The sequence below is a fragment of the Haematobia irritans genome, chromosome 3, assembly GCF_050003625.1.
Source record: "Haematobia irritans isolate KBUSLIRL chromosome 3, ASM5000362v1, whole genome shotgun sequence".
NCBI classification, from domain to species: Eukaryota; Metazoa; Arthropoda; class Insecta; order Diptera; family Muscidae; genus Haematobia; species Haematobia irritans.
Genome location: NC_134399.1, coordinates 209338685 through 209360744, shown reverse-complemented (window position 1 = coordinate 209360744; position 22060 = coordinate 209338685). Strand labels below are relative to the sequence as shown.

General features: G+C 30.6%; 1 protein-coding gene across 2 annotated transcripts in view; it reads left to right on the top strand.

The window, feature by feature from the left end:
- Positions 1-22060, top strand: part of sn (fascin domain-containing protein singed) — a 134445-nt gene that overhangs the window by 97956 nt on the left and 14429 nt on the right. For both annotated transcript variants that reach the window (XM_075302487.1, XM_075302486.1), the window contains exon 4: positions 6655-7081. In XM_075302487.1, coding sequence (XP_075158602.1) covers positions 6877-7081 — 205 coding nt within the window. In that variant the 5' untranslated portion in view covers positions 6655-6876. The remainder of the gene's footprint in view (positions 1-6654; positions 7082-22060) is intronic.

The following is a 22060-nucleotide window of genomic DNA, read 5'->3' as shown; positions in this document are numbered from 1 at the left end:
AATAGAAATAAAATTTTACCAACATATTTCTGTATAAATAAAATTTTGGGAAAATTTTCTATAGAAATAAAATTTTGCCAAAATTTGTTATGGAATTAAAATTTTGACAAAATTTTCTATAGAAATAAAATTTTAAAAGAATTTTCTATTAAATAAAATTTTAATAAAATTTTAATAAAATTTCCTATAAAAATAAAATTTTGGCAAAATTGTCCATAGAAATAGAAATAAAATTTTGACAAAATTTTCTATAGAAATAAAATTTTGACAGCATTTACTATAGAAATAAAACTTTGGGAAAATTTTCTATAGAAAAAAAACTTTCGGAAAATTTTCTATAGAAATAACATTTTGACCAAATTTTAGTTCTATAGAAAAATTTTTGTAGTTTTCCTCTGACGCTCCAAATATAAAGGATGACTGATAATCGGTGTAATTTTTGTCATAAATTCGGGTTTAATTGGTGTTAAGGTGAATATTACATAATAAAGAGGAATTTCGTTTGTCTAAAATTTCGTTCATAAGTGAAGCATTTTTTCTTTGGGTGTACCCGTCCCATATAAAAATATTCTCTTAAAAATTAATTGGAAAAATGAAATGAATCCATGATTGATCAGTGGATTAAGTAAGAAAATTACATCCAAAATTTGTTTCTTGAACTAATTAGGTTTTTGTTTCACTATCGGAACTTCTTCATTGCCGAAAATTAACATCAGTTCTGAAACCCGAAAAAACTGTGTGATGTTCTCAATTTTTTATTATTATTACTCAAAGTTTAAAACCCTTATAGAGATATAGGATATATATAAAACATAAAAACGTCGAACGAATGACGAATATAAAAATAATTCCCGATTACAGAAACTTTAATCCAGCAAATGAAATAATGCAAGTTTTTTTATCATCCATCTTATTTCGCATTCATGCCTTGTTAGAGCCAAACAAATTTTGTATTAAACTTTTTTTTCCTGAATTAAGTTTTACTCTCTCTTTTTATTCCTGGTGTTCTCTATCTTGTTTAAGATAACAAAAAAAAGGCAGGCGTCACAGAATGTCATGTTGCTGCAGTTTTGATGAGCCAGCTAACCACAAAGGAAGGCAGGCAGGCAGTCAGGCAGGCAACTATTCAACCAACCATTATTTATGGTTGAGTCTAGGAATAAGACTAAGGAATATAATCTTTTTGCCAGAGTGATTTTTGCCTTTTACCAGGTCTATGAATATTCCCATATATCTGCATGGTTAACATTACTTTGACTTTTCCCCATTCCAAGCTATCCCATATTTTTTCCATGAATTTGTGAGGTAATAATGAACTCAACTGTGATTGCACAAATGTCAGATGCAAGTTACTCGAATAACAGACAATGGAAATGTACTTCCATTTGTTTGTGACTGCAGTCAGGGGTTTTTATCATTTGAATTTTCAAAGAATATTGTTTGGTTTTATGTTACAAACAAAAATTTTGCGATATAAATATGTCGTCTTTAATTATGAATTATTGTAAAGTTTTTTCATGGTATTCTCATTTACAGAAAAAATATCATCAAAATAGTTCCAATTGATAAGTTGAATGAAGTTGGAAACGGAATCAATGAACAAATTAACTGATATAAAAAATTTTTAAAAATAAACACAGTTAAAAAATGATTGAAAGTTTTTTAATTAAAATTTTAATTAAATTTCAAAATATTTCCAAATAAAAACATAATTGAAAATTGTGTTCGGAAAAAATTCTTTTCTACATACATCGAGAATCATAAAATTTTGGCTCAAATTCCAAGAAAATCCAACTGTAATTAAAAACGGAAAATTCCTAAAAACAACGCTAAATTGTATGACAATTCAAAGAAAATTATTACTAATGTTAAATAATTATAAATAAATAAATAATAATAAAATAAATTATTGATTAAAAATTAATTGAGTTTCGATAAATTTTTGGATGGTTGTTAGAGACCCTATACTAACAACACGTGCCAAATTTCAACCGGATCGGACGTATTGTGCTCTTCCAAGAGGCTCCGGAGGTCAAATCTGGGGATCTGTTTATATGGGGGCTGTATATATTTATGGACCGATATAGACCAAGTTTTGCATGGTTGTTAGAGACCATATACTAACACCACGTAACCGGTGTTCAACCGGATCGGATGAATTTTCCTCCTCCAATAGACTTCGGAGGTCAAATCTGAGGATCGGTTTATATGGGGGCTATACGTAAACGTGATCCGATATGGCCCATTTGCGATACCGTCCACCCTACATCAATAACAACTAATAGTGCCAAGTTTCAAGTCGTTAGCTTGTTTTGTTAGGAAGTTAGCGTGATTTCCACAGACGGACGGATGGACGGACATAGCTAGATCGACTCAGAATATCACCACGACCCAGAATATATATACTTTATGGGGCCTTAGAGCAATATTTCGATGTGTTGCAAACGGAATGACAAAGTTAATATACCCCCATCTTATAGTGGAGGGTATAAAAAGAGCTTCCATAGAAAGTAGTTTGGATTCCCAACTTGTGTGACCGGAAGTAGTGCAAACTTGGATCATCTCCAATGATTTTAACATGGGCTTTTCATAGGACGAAGGTACTTCATTTTTGGTTATTTTGCATTACTTTAGAAGTTGTTCCTTTGAAGTTCATTTGAATTGAAGAAATTTAAAAAAAATAAAAATCCATTTCACTTTTTATTTTTATCAATATTTTTTTATTACATTTTTATTTTCTTATTATTTAATTTTTTTCAATTTGAAAAACATTTTCGCTCCGACTGGGGGTTGAACCTGGGTTTGTTGGCACCATTACAGAACGCCTCAGCACACTCAGCCACAAACGCCATCGAATGTGAATCATCGAAATGATATGATCGTAATATGACACCAATGCATAACATTGTAATCACTTGTCGAGATGTTCTTTATTAGTATGAATGAAAAAATAAAGAACACAGGTTCAAATCTCACCATCGGTTATTTTTTTTATTAAAATTAAAAAAAAAATTAAACATCGGTTTTATTTTTTGCGCATATTTTTGTATAAATATATTTTTCCACTAAAAATCAACAAAACATTAAAAATATCTTAATTTGCAAAACCTTCTCAAAAAAACGTCCATGGAAGTGAGAAAGTCAAACGGCACAGATTCAAATTGTAGTGGGGTCTTTTAACTACACAGGAAGTTCTTTTAATACAATTTTTTAATTCGATTTTTTGATATTTTAGTGAGTAATTTTAAAATTTTTTGTTTCAAATAGGTTAAAATGAGAGTAAGGATTAATACAATGGTACAAATTATATACATTTTTGTCGAAAAAAATCTAAATCCATTCCAGAAAAATTGCAAATTTTTTTTGCTAGGAGCCTTTACTACTTTACTTTCTAATACTCGTCCAAACGGACGAAAAAAATAGATGTGGGAACCGGGGATGTGCATTAAAAGAAATGTTTGTGGACTTGTCCAAAATTACTGCATTGGAAGTGGATAAAATAGATGGGGGATTCCGGGATGCGCTATAAAAGAAATGTTTGCGGAATAACTTCCATTTTTTTGTTGGGTTATTAATAAGGACATGAAGGTGTCCTGATTAGCCGCTAAAATCGAAAATAAATTTGTAAAAGCAGAATAAAACAAGTAAGGAAAGTCTAAAGTCGGGCAGTGCCGACTATAATGGCGATTCCGATTGGGAAAAAGAACAAAGCAACATTCTCGAAATTGATTTCCAAAAATAAAGGACACTCATAGATTTTGGATCCTGTATGAATGACACTATCATTTGAGCGAAAATACGACGATGAAACATCATAGTTGGCTTTATAGTGCTACATTAGTGTAGTAACAAGCCGAAATCGAAGAAGTATATATGACCTGAAGATCGGTTGGGCCGTACACGGACGAAAAAGACTGTTTTTCATATGTTTGGGTGTAAAAATTATAGGTTTGGAACTCAAATTTTGTAACACAATATTTTTAAGTGCAAGCATACTATGTTCACAAACTAGCATAACATGTTTGGGACATATATGTTAATATGTTAGAACTTATTATGTTTGGGACATAAACTGTTTGTAAATATAATATGCTTGGATGCTAACATATATTAATTTCGAAATAGCTTTTAAACATACATGTGTTTAGAAAGACAGACCTATAGAGTATGCTGTTAGTAAAATAATGGAAGTAACCAATTGTCGCCTTAAACATATATATATATTATGTTTGAACAATACAAACAATATTTTGTTTGGACCAATCCTGAAAATATATATCCCTCTATCACTCATGAACTCCGATTTGTATGATTTTTTTGTATTGGAGATGATGACAAAAAAATAAAATACACGTATTTTTTAATTTTCATTTATTTTTATTATTTGAAGAGAAACTCCCACAAATTGGGTGTGTTGCCAAACATTATTTGCCACTAAAAACAAAAAAAAAAAAAAAACGTAAAAATTGTTCAAAAAGGACATTCTACAATAAAGCTCAAACACTTACCTCTCCAATTAATCAAGATTACACACAAATCACAAGCACAACAATTTTTTATTATTTTTTGAAGTCACAGCAAACCGGCACCTTTTCGTAAATACCAATAGTCAATAAAGAAATGTCAATTTCCAGCAAGTAGTGCCACCTAATTGTTCTATTTTTACAAGATTATTAGCTCAGTATGTAAACCACGGGATACAGTGCGTGATTGAGCTAAAGAAGATATTTCTATTAATTTTGAGGCATTCGAACGGTATGTTGCCTACAGTTTACACTATGATACAGAGGGATATGCTTGAAGCAAAATGTGTTTGGGGCATATGATACTGAAGCGTTTTTTTTTTTTTTGAGGGTGTATTTAAAATACTCATCACCATAAATCAAAGATAATAGTTTCCATCAAAAACTTCTCTTGGGGGTTTGATGACAGATATTAGGTTTCAGTCAAATCGGATAAGCGATTTCTAGAAGCCTAAGAAATCAAATCGGGAGGTCGGTCAAAACAGGGACCAAAATAAATTCGGCACGGCTTTTTGTGTACCTAAATTACATCAAGACTTTTAATTTCAGGCAAATTTGATAAAAATTGCGTCTTGATGCTTAAGACTCCACATCCGGGATCAGGTTTTATTGCGGCTATATCGAAACCGATATAGCCCATATTCGAATTTGATCTGTGGCTTAATTCTCTGCTCATGTTTGTGCTTTTGGTTCGTTGTGTGTCATTTAACCAAAATTTCATGGAGAACTAATGATGTCCGTGAAGTTAAAGTTAACTTTATCTTAGCGGAGACAAAAACCGAGCTATGTTCACTTTGTACAAAAGTTCAGCTAAATAATGAACATAGCTCAATTACGTAGGAAGGAAAAATGAATATTAAATAAAATTATTAATTTTTAATGCGAAACATCCTGTAGGTAAACGAAGCTAAAGCAATTTAATAGAAATATGTATAAAGTGCTGGATGAAATACAAAGATTTATTGAAAATCCCACATAGTCAGCGAAAATTGGACTATAAAACTGAAAGCTAAAATTTAGAATTTAGGTCACTGTGCCAAAAATCGGCATGGGGGGGATATACCAAGTAGTGGTGGAGACAGCTCTCCCCGAGTAGAATACGAATCTGAAATCAGATTATTCAATTGGTTAACAGTTTTTGAGAAATTTCGGTCTTAAGTTGAAATTCAGATTTTGGGCCGATTTTAGTATTTGGGCCACTGTGCCAAAAATCGGCATGGGGGGATATACCAAGTAGTGCTGGAGACAGCTCTCCCCGAGTAGAATACGAATCTGAAATCAGATTATTCAATTGGTTAACAGTTTTTGAGAAATTTCGGTCTTAAGTTGAAATTCAGATTTTAGGCCGATTTTAGTATTTGGGCCACTGTGCCAAAAATCGGCATGGGGGGATATACCAAGTAGTGGTGGAGACAGCTCTCCCCGAGTAGAATACGAATCTGAAATCAGATTATTATTGAGCTATGTTCATTATTTAGCTGAACTTTCGTACAAAGTGAACATAGCTCGGTTTTTGTCTCCGCTAAGATAAAGTTAACTTTAACTTCACGGACATGAACTAATTACCCACACGATATCTTCATATTGGGTGGGTCCTTCTAATTTCCCATCTTCTCTTCTCTATTGTCATTGACACGTAGACATTTTTAAACAAAAACTAAATGCGGTTTTAAAATACAAAAACAAAAAACCGCAGTGATCTATAAATGTCATTTTACTAAAGAAAAAATAATAAAACAGCTAAAATAGACAATTGTGTGTTTGTTTCTTGTAGCCGCCATATTTCAAAAGTTTATTACTAAAGAAAATAAATAACAGAAAACGTAAAATTAGCAGTGCAAAGCGGTAACCACAAATTAAAAAAAAATGCGATTTAATATAGACAGTATGTTAAGTATATTATAATAATGATAAACATTTTTAATTTATTTTCTATCAATTAGTCTTCAACTGTGAGAGTTGGTAGATGTATTTATTGTAGAGAAAAAAAAAATAAATAGAAAAGAATATAATAATTTTTCCAAGTCGACTGAAAGCCTTAAACACTAAACGATTCTTTTTTCTTAAATACTCTCCAAGAGAATTATCATTTATTAATCCCTCTTATTTTTCATTTATGGTCTATTTTTAGATACCAAGCGCGATAACATTGTGAACTTGCAACGGAAATACATCTTCATACATCCATCCATTCAAGAGTACGACTTCAAACCTCTGCATATCCCGTGAATTCCATTCATTGAATTCGAGTAGATTTGTTACTCGTATCTCATATATTTTTCACTTTAGTGGTTGTCCAAAGAAAATCGTCACCATTGCTCCCTCACCGATTATCAACTCCATTAACAACACCATGAACGGCCAGAGCTATGAATTGAATCATACAAATGGCGATATCATATCACAAAACCAACAGAAGGGTTGGTGGACCATTGGTCTCATCAATGGTCAGCATCGTTATATGACAGCGGAAACATTTGGCTACAAGTTGAATGCCAATGGTGCTAGTCTGAAGAAGAAACAATTGTGGACACTGGAACCCTCCAATACAGGTGAAAGTAAGTAAATGTCGTAGATGTGTGTAAATGTAGAGAACATTGAACGAAGAAGATCAATGTGTGTGAAGATAATTTGTAAATTTATCTAAACAACACACAAACCAGGTATTTTTCCAGGGCCCCTAATGGGTTAATTGGAAAGGTGAAATATTTAAGAAAAATCAGTGCAATGCCCGGGCAAATTTTTTGATATCAAAAGAAAATTTTTGCAGAGTACTAGGCAGGGTGACTGATATGTGTTGCAATCATCTTAATGTTACTACCATTTATAAACCGCTGACAGATTTATTCCAGTGACAGTTTATTTTATTGTTTACAAGCTTGCAAAAGCATTTTGAAATCGTACATTCAAGTCATTGAACAAAGAAGTGCAATGTGTGTGAATATAATTTGTAAATTTAACTAGACAACACACAAACCAGGTATTTTTTCCAGGGCCCCTAATGGGTTAATTGGAAAGGTGAAATGTTTAAGAAAAATTAGTGCAATGCCCGGGTAAATTTTTTGAAATCAAAAAAATTTTGGAGGGTACTTGACTGATATGTGTTGCAATCAACTTAGTGTTGCTATCATTTCTAAAACGCTGACATATTTATTCCAATAACAGCTCATTTTATTTTTTACAAGCTTGCAAAAGCATTTTGACATTGCACATTCAGAAATAAAGTTATTCGTAATGGAATTCAAGCGCGATTGCTTTATAACATATTTTGCTGGAAAACCACAATTGACTATCGTTAGAGCTCCTCAGCATAAAAATGTGAATAAATCTTTGGTTCTCGTACCATTGATTCAAAAAGTGAAGTGATCATGATGTGGGCAGATATCGCTACCGGCTCGTATTAATGGACTGTGGAGTAAAAAATTCTCGGGAACATTTTAAAGCTCTGGGCAGACAAACATTTCGGCCGCATAAATCTCCGGATCTTAATCTGTTGTACTTTTGCGCTCGTGGCTTTTGGAGGCTAATGACGATTTCGATTGGGTTACAATGGGGCAATATTCTCGAAATTGATTGCACAATATGAAGGATACTCTCATAGATTTTTGATCGAGTATCCCTTACAATAACAGGTTGGCTGATAAGTCCCCGGTCTAACAAAGAAAAACACATTTTTTTGTCAAAATTCGTTTTTATTATTCAACATAGTTCCCTTCAAGAGCGATACAACGTTTATAACGACCTTCCAATTTTTTGATAGTACTCCTTCGGTAGTACTCCTTCGGTTTTGCCTCAAAATAGGCCTCAGTTTCGACGATCACCTCTTCGTTGCAGCCAAATTTTTTCCCTGCGAGCATCCTTTTGAGGTGTGAGAACAAGAAAAAGTCGCTGGGGGCCAGATCTGGAGAATACGGTGGGTGGGGAAGCAATTCGAAGCCCAATTCATGAATTTTTGCTATCGTTCTCAATGACTTGTGGCACGGTGGGTTGTCTTGGTGGAACAACACTTTTTTCTTCTTCATATGGGGCCATTTTGCCGCGATTTCGACCTTCAAACGCTTCAATAACGCCATATAAAGGGTGATTTGTTAAGAGCTTGATAACTTTAAAAAAAAAAAAACGCATAAAATTTGCAAAATCTCATCGGTTCTTTATTTGAAACGTTAGATTGGTCCATGACATTTACTTTTTGAAGATAATTTCATTTAAATGTTGACCGCGGCTGCGTCTTAGGTGGTCCATTCGGAAAGTCCAATTTTGGGCAACTTTTTCGAGCATTTCGGCCGGAATAGCCCGAATTTCTTCGGAAATGTTGTCTTCCAAAGCTGGAATAGTTGCTGGCTTATTTCTGTAGACTTTAGACTTGACGTAGCCCCACAAAAAATAGTCTAAAGGCGTCAAATCGCATGATCTTGGTGGCCAACTTACCGGTCCATTTCTTGAGATGAATTGTTCTCCGAAGTTTTCCCTCAAAATGGCCATAGAATCGCGAGCTGTGTGGCATGTAGCGCCATCTTGTTGAAACCACATGTCAACCAAGTTCAGTTCTTCCATTTTTGGCAACAAAAAGTTTGTTAGCATCGAACGATAGCGATCGCCATTCACCGTAACGTTGCGTCCAACAGCATCTTTGAAAAAATACGGTCCAATGATTCCACCAGCGTACAAACCACACCAAACAGTGCATTTTTCGGGATGCATGGGCAGTTCTTGAACGGCTTCTGGTTGCTCTTCACTCCAAATGCGGCAATTTTGCTTATTTACGTAGCCATTCAACCAGAAATGAGCCTCATCGCTGAACAAAATTTGTCCATAAACACATTTCGAACCGAACACTGATTTTGGTAATAAAATTCAATGATTTGCAAGCGTTGCTCGTTAGTAAGTCTATTCATGATGAAATGTCAAAGCATACTGAGCATCTTTCTCTTTGACACCATGTCTGAAATCCCACGTGATCTGTCAAATACTAATGCATGAAAATCCTAACCTCAAAAGAATCACCCTTTAATATTCACTGCACACAAAAAATTTTTTTTCTGAATCAATCACCAAATTAATTGATCCAATTAATTTTTTAATTGAAATGTCTTCAATCACGAAAATGATAGTATCAATCACAGTTTTAATTGGACATAGAAAAAATTCTTGATTAAAAAATTAATTGATTTTTTCAGCAAATTTCAATTAATTTTTTAATTGATTCAATTAAAAATTTAATTGATGTTGATTGCAAAACTCAATTAATTTATTAAGTAAAAAAGGTAACTATTTTTAATTACTTTCTGAATTGGCTTAGAGTTTTTATTTGGATTAACAAATGATTGTTTGAAATACATTTTTAATTAAAAATTAAAAAAAAATCAGCGCTTTTTTTAACTGAATTAGTCTTCCGAATTTGATTAAAAAGTTAATTGTATCAATTAATTTCTTAATTAAAAATTTTAAAATTTTCAATCATTGACTTAATTAACTTAATGTTTCTATCATGATTAAAAAGTTAATTGTATCAATTAATTTATTAATTGAAAAAATTTTCAACTTCAATTAACTTTTTAATTGGAAATATTTTGGTGATATTTTTTTTCTGTGTGTTGATGGTTTTCCCTTCTCAAGATAATTGATAACAATTATTCCATGCGCATCCCAAAAAACAGAGGCCATTACTTTGCCAGCGGACTTTTGAGTCTTTCCACGCTTCGGAGACGGTTCACCGGTCGCTGTCCACTCAGCCGACTGTCGATTGGACTCAGGAGTGTAGTGATGTAGCCATGTTTCATCCATTGTCACATATCGACGGAAAAACTCGGGTGTATTACGAGTTAACAGCTGCAAACACCGCTCAGAATCATCAACACGTTGTTGTTTTTGGTCAAATGTGAGCTCGCGCGGCACCCATTTTGCACAGAGCTTCCGCATATCCAAATATTGATGAATGATATGACCAACAAGTTCCTTTGATATCTTTAAAGCCTCTGCTATCTGGATCAACTTCATTTTGCGGTCATTCAAAATCATTTTGTGGGTTTTTTAATGTTTTCGTCGGTAATCACCTCTTTCGGACGTCCACTGCGTTCACCGTCCTCTGTGCTCATTTCACCACGCTTGAATTTTGCATACCAATCAATTATTGTTGATTTCCCTGGGGCAGAGTCCGGAAACTCATTATCAAGCCAAGTTTTTGCTTCCACCGTATTTTTTCCCTTCCGAAAACAGTATTTTATCAAAACACGAAATTCCTTTTTTTCCATTTTTTTTTTCACAATAACAAAAGTTGCTTCACAAAAGACGATCTATCTCACAAACTAATTGACTTACAGACGTCAAATTTTGAAACGAATAATTTGAAGGTTGGTACTACACACAAAAAAAATATCAATTAATTTGATTGTCAATACAATTAAAATTATGTTTAAATTGGAGCTAACAACGTAATTTGTAAATACAATTACGATTTTAGTCAATTTAGCAACCAATTTTGTTATATCAACAAAAATTTTGTTGAACTTAAAAATTTTCTGTAACAACAATTTATTGTTAGCTCAAAATGTATAATATTATTTTCTGTGTATATAAAAATAATATGCATTTAATACTAGCGATAAGTCCCCGGGGACTTATCAGCCAACCTTTTACCAGAGATGGTCTGTATCAAACTTTTTTAGGTTTGTAACTGTCGCAAAGTTGTAAACGTCGTACGCGTCGTAAATGTAGAAAAAGTAACAAAAGTCGCAAACAGCTAGGCAGCGTAATCGATGATATCCAAGACGATGGTATGTGCGAAGAAGTTTCAATTCTTAGGAATGTTCACAATTTTCGGTTTTAGTCCCCACATTTTCCCTATTGCCTTTTGCACGAGTACAGGGTAACCGTAGATTTTCTCGTCCTTTCTTAGGTTTAAGTTCAGTCTCCTGTCCAATATAACCCCAAGGTATTTTGCACACTCACCAACGGGAATTTCGATACCACCTAAGAAAATAGGCTTGACCATGGGAAAACTTTCACAAATTTCTGCAGAAACTCACAGCGAATGCTGTCAAACTAAATTAAAAAATGTTCAGGATTTTTTCTATTCAAAATTTGGTTTTCTACAGTAGGTTTACGACTTTTGCGACATACGTATTATACCGTCGCAAATGTATGTCGCAAAAGTCACAGTTTGTGACAGGCCAACCCTGCCTGTTACAATAACAAATATTGGCTTTATTCTAAATGGTACATTTCATAAAGTAATATAGGGAAGCGGTCAACGTATACCCACGATCGGCATGAATAACGTCATTTTTAAATTAACCCTTAAATGCACAAGATCACCAATTCCTCCTATAAAAATATGTAATATGCAAAATGGTAAATAAAGAACATCTACATACCACATTTTCTTCAAGAATGTTTTTTTTTTTTTGAAAAAATAGTGGTTGTATCTTACAAACAAACAATTTGATTTTAGTAGAGAATAGAAAATATTTTTAGACTACACAATTTTTTACCAATATTACTTTAATCTCTGTAAAATATTATTTAGCTTCAAAATTTTTCCAACCAAAAATTCAAAACAGATTTTTGGTTAAAATTCGAGTTATAATTGTGACTAAATACAGATTACCCAGAAGTACAACAAACTTTCCGGAAAAAAAAATATTTTTAGAAATAGCCTTATGATGTACTAAATACAACAATTTCGATTTCATAGAATTCGGTCAATAGTTTCTGGTTGTATCTTAAAAGATACAGTGCACATTTAAGGGTTAATAACAAAATGAATCGGATCCAAGTCACTAAGTTTGTTTAAGGAGTTCGCGTCTTTGGCGAACTTGAATAACCACACTCCTCTTTAATGGGCTATGACCATTGTTGTTCTTTATAGGCTGCTGATTTGAAAGGCTTATGTTTTTACATTTCCTTATTTTTCTAAATCCATGTTAACGATGGCTATTTAAAATGTAATGTTCTCCAAATGTGTTCCAAGTGAAAAAAGTTTAACATATACTCGAACGTTCTTGTGTGTTGTAAAAATAATGACAATTTGCTAAAAAACAAAAACAATTGGTAGTAGATAATAGAACACCAGGGATTCTATAGGAAAGAAACCAATAAAGAGATTATCCGTAATACTATCGCCAGCATCAACCCATTGGAGATTATCATGCGCCAAGAAAAACCATAAAAAAAAAACAACGACCAGTAATAGTAGCCAGGGAATTGACTAAAACCAATCCAAATTGGCATTGTACTAGCCAAACAACTAATCATGGCTATCGTCAATGGACAGTTAACATTATTTTTTAAATTGTCGACATGGTATTCCGCAAACTCGAGACTCTACACACTCTCAACTCAGTAGCAATTTGGAAAGATTTGATCAACGATCGATATATTGACTTTAATGAGAACAACACTCCACCTGTGGCTTAATAAAATTGGTTTGGAAAATGGAAAAAATGGTCAAGGGAAGCGGACGGCATGTCTTTGTGGGGTGTAAATAAATGAAATGTAATACACAAATGGACATGATGAAATTTTATCATGCTAGGAATTTATCCATTTGATTTGCGTTAACTATTTATACTCTTGCCAATCGGAAAATTGATATTAATCGTTTTGCAGAAATATTTAAATTTATTATGGCACCCATTTATTGTCATAGTGAAAGAGACAATAGACAAATTCCACTAGCAAATGGATTCATGACGATGTACGAAGACAATCCAATGATTTTTATGCCGTAAACACTTCTTCTAATTGCTCAACCATATGGACTATGCACTATGTGATTTAAAGTAGAGAACTTCTTTGGTGTCAGTAGTCCGATCAACTAACATTCTGGTAGTCCATTAGTTTCAATAAGCGATTATTGGTTAACTTTATGGTTTATAATAAATTGCTTTGTTTGTGGCCGAATTAATTGTTGCTCTTGTGGAAATACGAAATTTTTTGATATATGTTTTATTTGTGTAATTAGACAAAAAATTATTACCAATTTACACGCTATTTTAATGCTACTTTTAACATATAATTTAAATGAATACATTTATATGTATCTAATTCAGCCAGGCTGAATTACAGCTTTTCTATGGAATTCTAAAGGCTACACGCAAAAAAATAATTATTTCCTCCCAAACGAAATTTTTCCCATAGCACCGAATACTCTAGAGGATCAATACTCATATTACATTTTAGGATTTCTAGAATAACACAATAGACCTTCATATTAATTGGCTCTGTAAATTAGAGAGCTAATTGAATGATATGCGGATGAGACTAAATTTGGAACATTTAATTAAATCGAAAATACCATAATATCAATTTCCTATCGGTCTGGTTTTGTAACTAACCATCAGCAAATTCCATCATAAAGATGCTATTTAATGCCATAAATGACTACAATCTTAGTCACTTAACAAGCAAGCCATTTGTAGATATTTAACCGCAACACCTCAAATGGGTCATCTACCGCATCCACATTACAAAAAAATGATGGCGATCTTCCAATGGAAAGAAAAAGTGTCAAATACAAATAACAATAACAACAAGTTGTTGTTTTTTTTTTAATAATATTAAATAACATTAACAATAACAAACAGCCGACAAGAAGCAAACGGAACTTTATTGATGCCATTTTATGGTTAAATCTGTTCCTTTTTTTGTATTACACATGTTAGAAATGTACTAACAATCGCCAAAATATGACCCCTCCCAAAAAAAAAAAAACAGATGTTTCATTATTTGTTAACTCATGTTACCCATGACGGCATTGTATGCTTTCACAGAAGTGCGGCAAATATTTGGTGGTATTACAAATTTATACTGAATTCCAAGACTACTAGGGATGGGTTATATTTGGTAGCCTCCAAGATTGAATCATATTACACCTTTCGTTATTTTCTGATTAAAAGTCAGATTTGTAACACAAAAAAAAATAGTTAATGAAGTACAAGTTACCAATTTATGAGAATGAAATTGAAACTCGTATATCATGACCGAAGCATTAGTGAAACAACTGCTAAAAATGAAAAAGTTAGCAATATAACAGCGGGAGGAACTTAAATAAAATTATTTTTCGATAATAACAAAACAAAATATTTTAAAACAAATAAAATAAAATTTTGATAAAAGTTCCAATAGAATATTGACAAAAATTTCTATAGAAATAAAATTTTGACAAAATTTTCTATAGAAATAAAATTTTGACAAAGTTTTCTATAGAAAAAAAATTTTGACAAAAGTTTCTATAGAAATAAAATTTTCTATAGAAATAAAAAAATTTTCTATAGAAATAAAATTGTGACAAAATTTTCTATAGAAATAACATTTTTGCTATTGTTGGTTTACTCTTCAATCATTATTGATGTTTTTGATTCCAGCTATAGAAATAAAATTATGAGAAAATTTTCAAAAAAATGACAAAATTGACAAAATTTTTTACAGAAATATAATTTTGACAAAATTTTCTATAGAAACAACATTTTGACAAAATTTTTTATAGAAATAAAATTTTGACAAAATTTTCTATAGAACTAAAATTTTGACAAATTTTTCTAAAGAAATAAAATGTTGACAAAATTTTCTATAGAAATAAAATTTTGACTAAAGTTTCTATAGAAATAAAATTTTCTATAGAAATAAAAAAATTTTCTATAGAAATAAAATTGTGACAAAATTTTCTATAGAAATAACATTTTTGCTATTGTTGGTTTACTCTTCAATCATTATTGATGTTTTTGATTCCAGCTATAGAAATAAAATTATGAGAAAATTTTCAAAAAAAATGAGAACATTTTCCGTAGAAATTAAATTTTGGAAATATTTTCTTCTAAAGAAATAAAATTTTCAAAAATTTTTCTATAGAAATGCAATTTTCAGAAATTTTCAAAAGAAATAAAATTTTGACACAATTTTCTAAAGAAATGCAATTTTCAGAAAATTTTCAATAGAAATAAAATTTTGACATAATTTTCTATAGAAATAAAATTTTGACATAATTTTCTATAGAAATAAAATTTTGACAAAATTTTCTACAGAATTAAAACGTTGACAAAATTTTCTATAGAAATAAAATTTTGACAAAATTTTCTAAGAAATAAAATTTTGACAAAATTTTCTATAGTAATAAAATTTTGACAAAATTTTTTATAGAAATAAAAAAATGTTTGACAAAAGTTTTCTATAGAAATAAAATTTTGACATAATTTTCTAAAGAAATAAAATTTTGACAAAATTTTCCATAGCAATAAAATTTTGAAAAAAAGCTATAGAAAATTTTCACAAAATTTTCTATAGAATTAAAATGATGACAAAATTTTCTATAGAAATAAAATTTTGACAAAATTTTCTATAGAAATAAAATTTAGACAATTTTTTATAGAAATAAAATTTAGACAATTTTTTATAGAAATAAAATTTTGACAAAATATTTTATAGAAATAAACAAGTGAGGAAAGTCTAAAGTCGGGCGGGGCCGACTATATTATACCCTGCACCACTTTGTAGATCTAAATTTTCGATACCATATCACATCCGTTAAATGTGTTGGGGCCAATATATAAAGGTTTGTCCCAAATACATACATTTAAATATCACTCGATCTAGACAGAATTTGACTTCTACAAAATCTATAGACTCAAAATTTAAGTCGGCTAATGGTGGAACACAATGTTAGTAAAAAAAAATATGGCAAACATTGAAATCTGAAGCAATTTTAAGGAAACTTCGCATAGGTTTATATATGATTTATTGCTCGATATATATGTATTAGAAGTTTAGGAAAATTAGAGTAATTTTTACAACTTTTCGACTAAGCAGTGGCGATTTTACAAGGAAAATATTGGTATTTTGACAATTTTTGTCCAAATCAGAAAAACATATATATGGGAGCAATATCTAAATCTGAACCGATTTCAACCTAATTTGGCACACATAGCAACAATGCTAATTCTACTCCCTGTGCACAATTTCAACTAAACCGGAGCAAAATATTAGCCTCTGTGGTCATATGAGTGTAAATCGGGCGAAAGCTATATATGGGAGCTATATCTAAATCTGGACCGATTTCAACCAAATATGGCACGCATAGCTACAATGCAAATTCTACTCCCTGTGCAAAATTTCAACTAAATCGGAGCAAAAAATTGGCTTCTGTGGTCATTTGAGTGTAAATCGGGCGAAAGCTATATATGGGAGCTATATCTAAATCTGAACCGATTTCAACCTAATTTGGCACACATAGGAACAATGCTAATTCTACTCCCTGTGCACAATTTCAACTAAATCGGAGCAAAATATTAGCCTCTGTGGTCATATGAGTGTAAATCGGGCGAAAGCTATATATGGGAGATATATCTAAATCTGAACCGATTTCAACCTAATTTGGCACACATAGGAACAATGCTAATTCTACTCCCTGTGCACAATTTCAACTAAATCGGAGCAAAATATTAGCCTCTGTGGTCATATGAGTGTAAATCGGGCGAAAGCTATATATGGGAGATATATCTAAATTAGAGGTGTGCACGTGACACGAAATTGTCGTGACTCACGAAAATGTTCGTGACTCACGCGTGTTTCGTGAGTCACGCTGACGGCTACGGCGTGAGTGTGCGTGAGCGTGATTAACCAATCAAATGTCGTGCGTGAGCGTGAGTCACGAAAATAATATCGTCGTGAGTGTGCGTGAGTAACGATTTTCGGAAAAACACGCTCACGAAAATAATCCCGCTTACGAACATAAAATGCCTACGAGTTGAATTCATTTATAATTTTAGTGACATCCTAGGTGTTAAACAGTTTTATAACGCTCTCGATTTTAATCATACTCATGTTTTTAGTCAGGTTCTATAGGTAAATTACTCATAAAATTATTCGTGAGTCACGACATTTTTCGTGAGTCACGATATTTTTCGTGAGTCACAACATTTAAAAGATTTTCGTGCGTGAGTGTGCATGAGTATAAATTTTCTTTTCATGAACGTGCGTGAGCGTGAGTCCTACCAAAAAATATCGTGCGTGAGTGTGCGTGAATAAGATTTCACCGTCGTGAGTGTGCGTGAGCGTGAGCAAAATATTACTCACGTGCACACCTCTAATCTAAATCTGAACCGATTTCAACCAAATTTGGCACGCATAGCTACAATGCTAATTCTACTCCCTGTGCGAAATTTCATCTAAATCGAAGCAAAAAATTGGCCTCTGTGGGCAAATGAGTGTAAATCGGGCGAAAGCTATATATGGGAGCTATATCTAAATCTGAACCGATTTGGATGATATTTCGCAAGTTTTTCGAGACTCATAAAATATTCGGATGTACGGAATTTGAGGAAGATCGGTTGATATACACGCCAATTATGACCAGATCGGTGAAAAATATATATGGCAGCTATATCTAAATCTGAACCGATCGGGCGAAAGCTATCTATGGGAGCTATATCTAAATCTGAACCGATTTCAATCAAATTTGGCACGCATAGTTACAATGCTAATTCTACTCCCTATGCAAAATTTCAACTAAATCGGAGCAAAAAATTGGCCTCTGTGGGAAAATAAGTGTAAATCGGGCGGAAGCTATATATGGGAGCTATATCTAAATCTGAACCGATTTGGCTGATATAAAATATTCGGATGTACGGAATTTGAGGAACATCGGTTGACATACGCGCCAATTATGACCAGATCGGTGAAAAATATATATGGCAGCTATATCTAAATCTGAACCGATTTTTTCCAAAATCAATAGGGATCGTCTTTGAGCCGAAACAGGACCCTATACCAAATTTTAGGACAATCGGACTAAAACTGCGAGCTGTACTTTGCACAAAAAAATACATCAACAGACAGACAGACAGACAGACAGACAGACGGACATCGCTAAATCGACCCAGAATTTAATTCTAAGACGATCGGTATACTAAACGATGGGTCTCAGACTTTTCCTTCTTGGCATTACATACAAATTCACAAACTTATTATACCCTGTACCACAGTAGTGGTGAAGGGTATAAAAAATGTTTGACAAAAGTTTTCTATAGAAATAATATTTTGACAAAATTTTCTATAGAGATAAAATTCGTTTTGTTATTGTTGGTTTTGTTCTTTAAGCATTGTTGTTGTTTTTTTAATTCAGCTTAAAACCATACATTGACTAAACTACAAGTGTAGCTTAACCAACATAGGAAAAGAATGTTTGTCAAATTTATTTGGGCAAAGCCCTATAGACTGCAAGATGGTTGGATGGACTCACGTTTCGGAATTACCACATTCCTCATCAGCATCCTCTACTGGAAGCAAAACTATCACCCAATTATCAGAATTAATTCAGGCAGTACATTAAACCCAACAATGAACCACACTTGAACCTTCCGAAAAAAGGTTTTACATTGATAGCCGGCTTATGCCGAAATAAATTCGAAACAAACATATCTCTTTTCCTATGCCACTGTCATATCATCGATTTGAGTGTAGTTGGCTGGGTTTATTTTGAGCGTGCTTCCTCTTCTGTTTCCATTCGTTTTGTTTTCTTATTGTTGGTTTTGTTCTTTAATGAACTGCCTGAATTTATTCTGATAATTGGTTTATAGTTTTGCTGCAAGTAGAGGATGCTGATGAGGAATGTGGTAATTCCGAAACTTGCGTCCATCCAACCATCTTGCAGTCTATAGGGCTTTGCCCAAATAAATTTGACAAACATTATTTTCCTCTGTTGGTTAAGCTACACTTGTAGTTTAGTCAAAGTATGGTTTTAAGCTGAAATAAAAAAACAACAACAATGCGAAATAAAATTTGGACAAAATTATCTATAGAAATAAAATTTTAACAAAATTTATCTATAGAAATAAAATATTTCACAAAATTTTTAAAAAATTTCTATTGAAATAAGATTTTGACAACATTTTCTATAGAAATAAAATTTAAAGAAAGTTTTCTATAAAAATAAAATTTAGAGAAAATTTTCTATAGAAATAAAATTTTGACAAAATTTTCTATAGAAATAAAATTTAAACAAAATTTTCTATAGACAAAAAAAAAATTGAGAAAATTTTCTATAGAAATAAAATTTTGACAAAATTTTCTATAGAAATAAAATTTGGACAAAATTATCTACAGAAATAAAATTTTAACAAAATTTGTCAAAAATTTCTATTGAAATAAAATTTTGACAAAATTTTCTATAGAAATAAAATTTAAAGAAAGTTTTCTATAAAAATAAAATTTAGAGAAATTTTTCTATAGAAAAAAAATTTAGAGAAAATTTTCTACAGAAATAAAATTTTGACAAAATTTTCTATAGACACAAAAAAAATTGAGAAAATTTTCTATAGAAATAAAATTTGGACAAAATTATCTATAGAAATAAATTTTAACAAATTTTAACAAAATTTATCTATAGAAATAAAATATTTCACAAAATTTGTCAAAAATTTCTATTGAAATAAAATTTTGACAAAATTTTCTATAGAAATAAAATTTAAAGAAAGTTTTCTATAAAAATAAAATTTAGAGAAAATTTTCTATAGAAATAAAATTTTGACAAAATTTTCTATAAAAATTAAATTTGGACAAAATTTTCTATAGACACAAAAAAAAATTGAGAAAATTTTCTATAGAAATAAAATTTTGACAAAATTTTCTATAGAAATAAAATTTTGACAAAATTTTCTATAGAAATATAATTTGGACAAAATTATCTATAGAAATAAAATTTTAACAAAATTTGTCAAAAATTTCTATTGAAATAAAATTTTGACAAAATTTTCTATAGAAATAAAATTTAAAGAAAGTTTTCTATAAAAATAAAATTTAGAGAAATTTTTCTATAGAAAAAAAATTTAGAGAAAATTTTCTATAGAAATAAACTTTTGACAAAATTTTCTATAAAAATTAAATTTGGACAAAATTTTCTATAGACACAAAAAAATTGAGAAAATTTTCTATAGAAATAAAATTTGGACAAAATTATCTATAGAAATAAAATTTTAAAAAAATCTATCTATAGAAATAAATTATTTCACAAAATTTGTCAAAAATTTCTATTGAAATAAAATTTTGACAAAATTTTCTATAGAAATAAAATTTAAAGAAAGTTTTCTATAAAAATAAAATTTAGAGAAAATTTTCTATAGAAATAAAATTTTGACAAAATTTTCTGTAAAAATTAAATTTGGACAACATTTTCTATAGACACAAAAAAATGAGAAAATTTTCTATAGAAATAAAATTTTGACAAAAGTTTCTATAGAAATAAAATGTTGACAAAATTTTCCATAGAAATAACATTTTGAGAAAATTTTTTATAGAAATACAATTTGGACAAAATTTATTTCCTATAGAAATAAAATTTTAACAAGATTATCTATTGAAATAAAATTTTAACAAAATTTTCTATAGAAATAAAGTATTTGACAAAATTTGCCAAAAATTTATATAGAACTAAAATTTTGAAAAAATTTTCTATAGAAACAAAATTTTGTATAGAAATAAAATTTTGTCAAAATTTTCTATAAATATAAAAAAATGTTTGACAAAATTTTCTGTTGAAATAAAATCTGGAAAAAAGTTTCCTGTAAAAAAAATTTACAAAATTTTCTATAGAAATAGAACTTTAACAAAATTTTCTATAAAAACACAATTTTAAAAAATTTTTCTATAGAAATAAAATTTTTACAAAATTCTCTAAAGAAATAAAATTTTGACAACATTTTCTATAGAAATAAAATTTTGTCAAAATTTTCTATAAAAATAACATAAAATAATTGTTTGACAAAATTTTATATAGAAATAAAATTTGGAGAACATTTTCTATAAAAAAAATTGACAAAATTTTCTATAGAAATAGGACTTTAACCAAATTTTTTATTAAAATAAAATTTTGACAAAATTTTCTATAAAAATAAAATTTTGACAAAATTTTCTATAAAAATAAAAGTTTGAGAAAAATTTCTATAGAAATAAAATTTTGAGAACATTTTCTATAGAAATAATATTTTCTATAGAAACAAAAATGCGAAATGAATATATGGATAATTTTCATTCTACGTATTTTTTTGTAATTATCGCCTTTTGTCACTTTTGTATTAACCCACACACATGACCTTTTGGTGCAGAGATCTATACTCTGGGTCAGAAGCTAATCTTCAATTAACATTTTAATCTTTAGATATAAAAGCATTCTTTGTCTAAATTTTATTTTTGCATAGTAATTGTGTTAATTAAGTTGGTTAATATACCGTTTATTTTTTTATTCTCTAAAACAAATAAACCCAGCCATTAAAACTAAAAGCAACTATGAAAAAGGCTGACCAAGCTATCAACGTGGCCAGCTTTTATGGCTAAAATAGAAAGAACAATAATAACCGCAAGCAGTAACTGGTAAATGAAGATTAGCAATCCAATGTCTGGGTAGTTTTTTCATCTTCGTTTTTCTTATTTAGTTAGTCCTCTTGTAAAGAGCCAGACGTAGGCCGGTCAGCAGAGATTTAATGATAGTGCCATTTCATGTTGATGGAACTCTGTTTCGCCCGCTGATGCATTATTTTTACTATGAGACA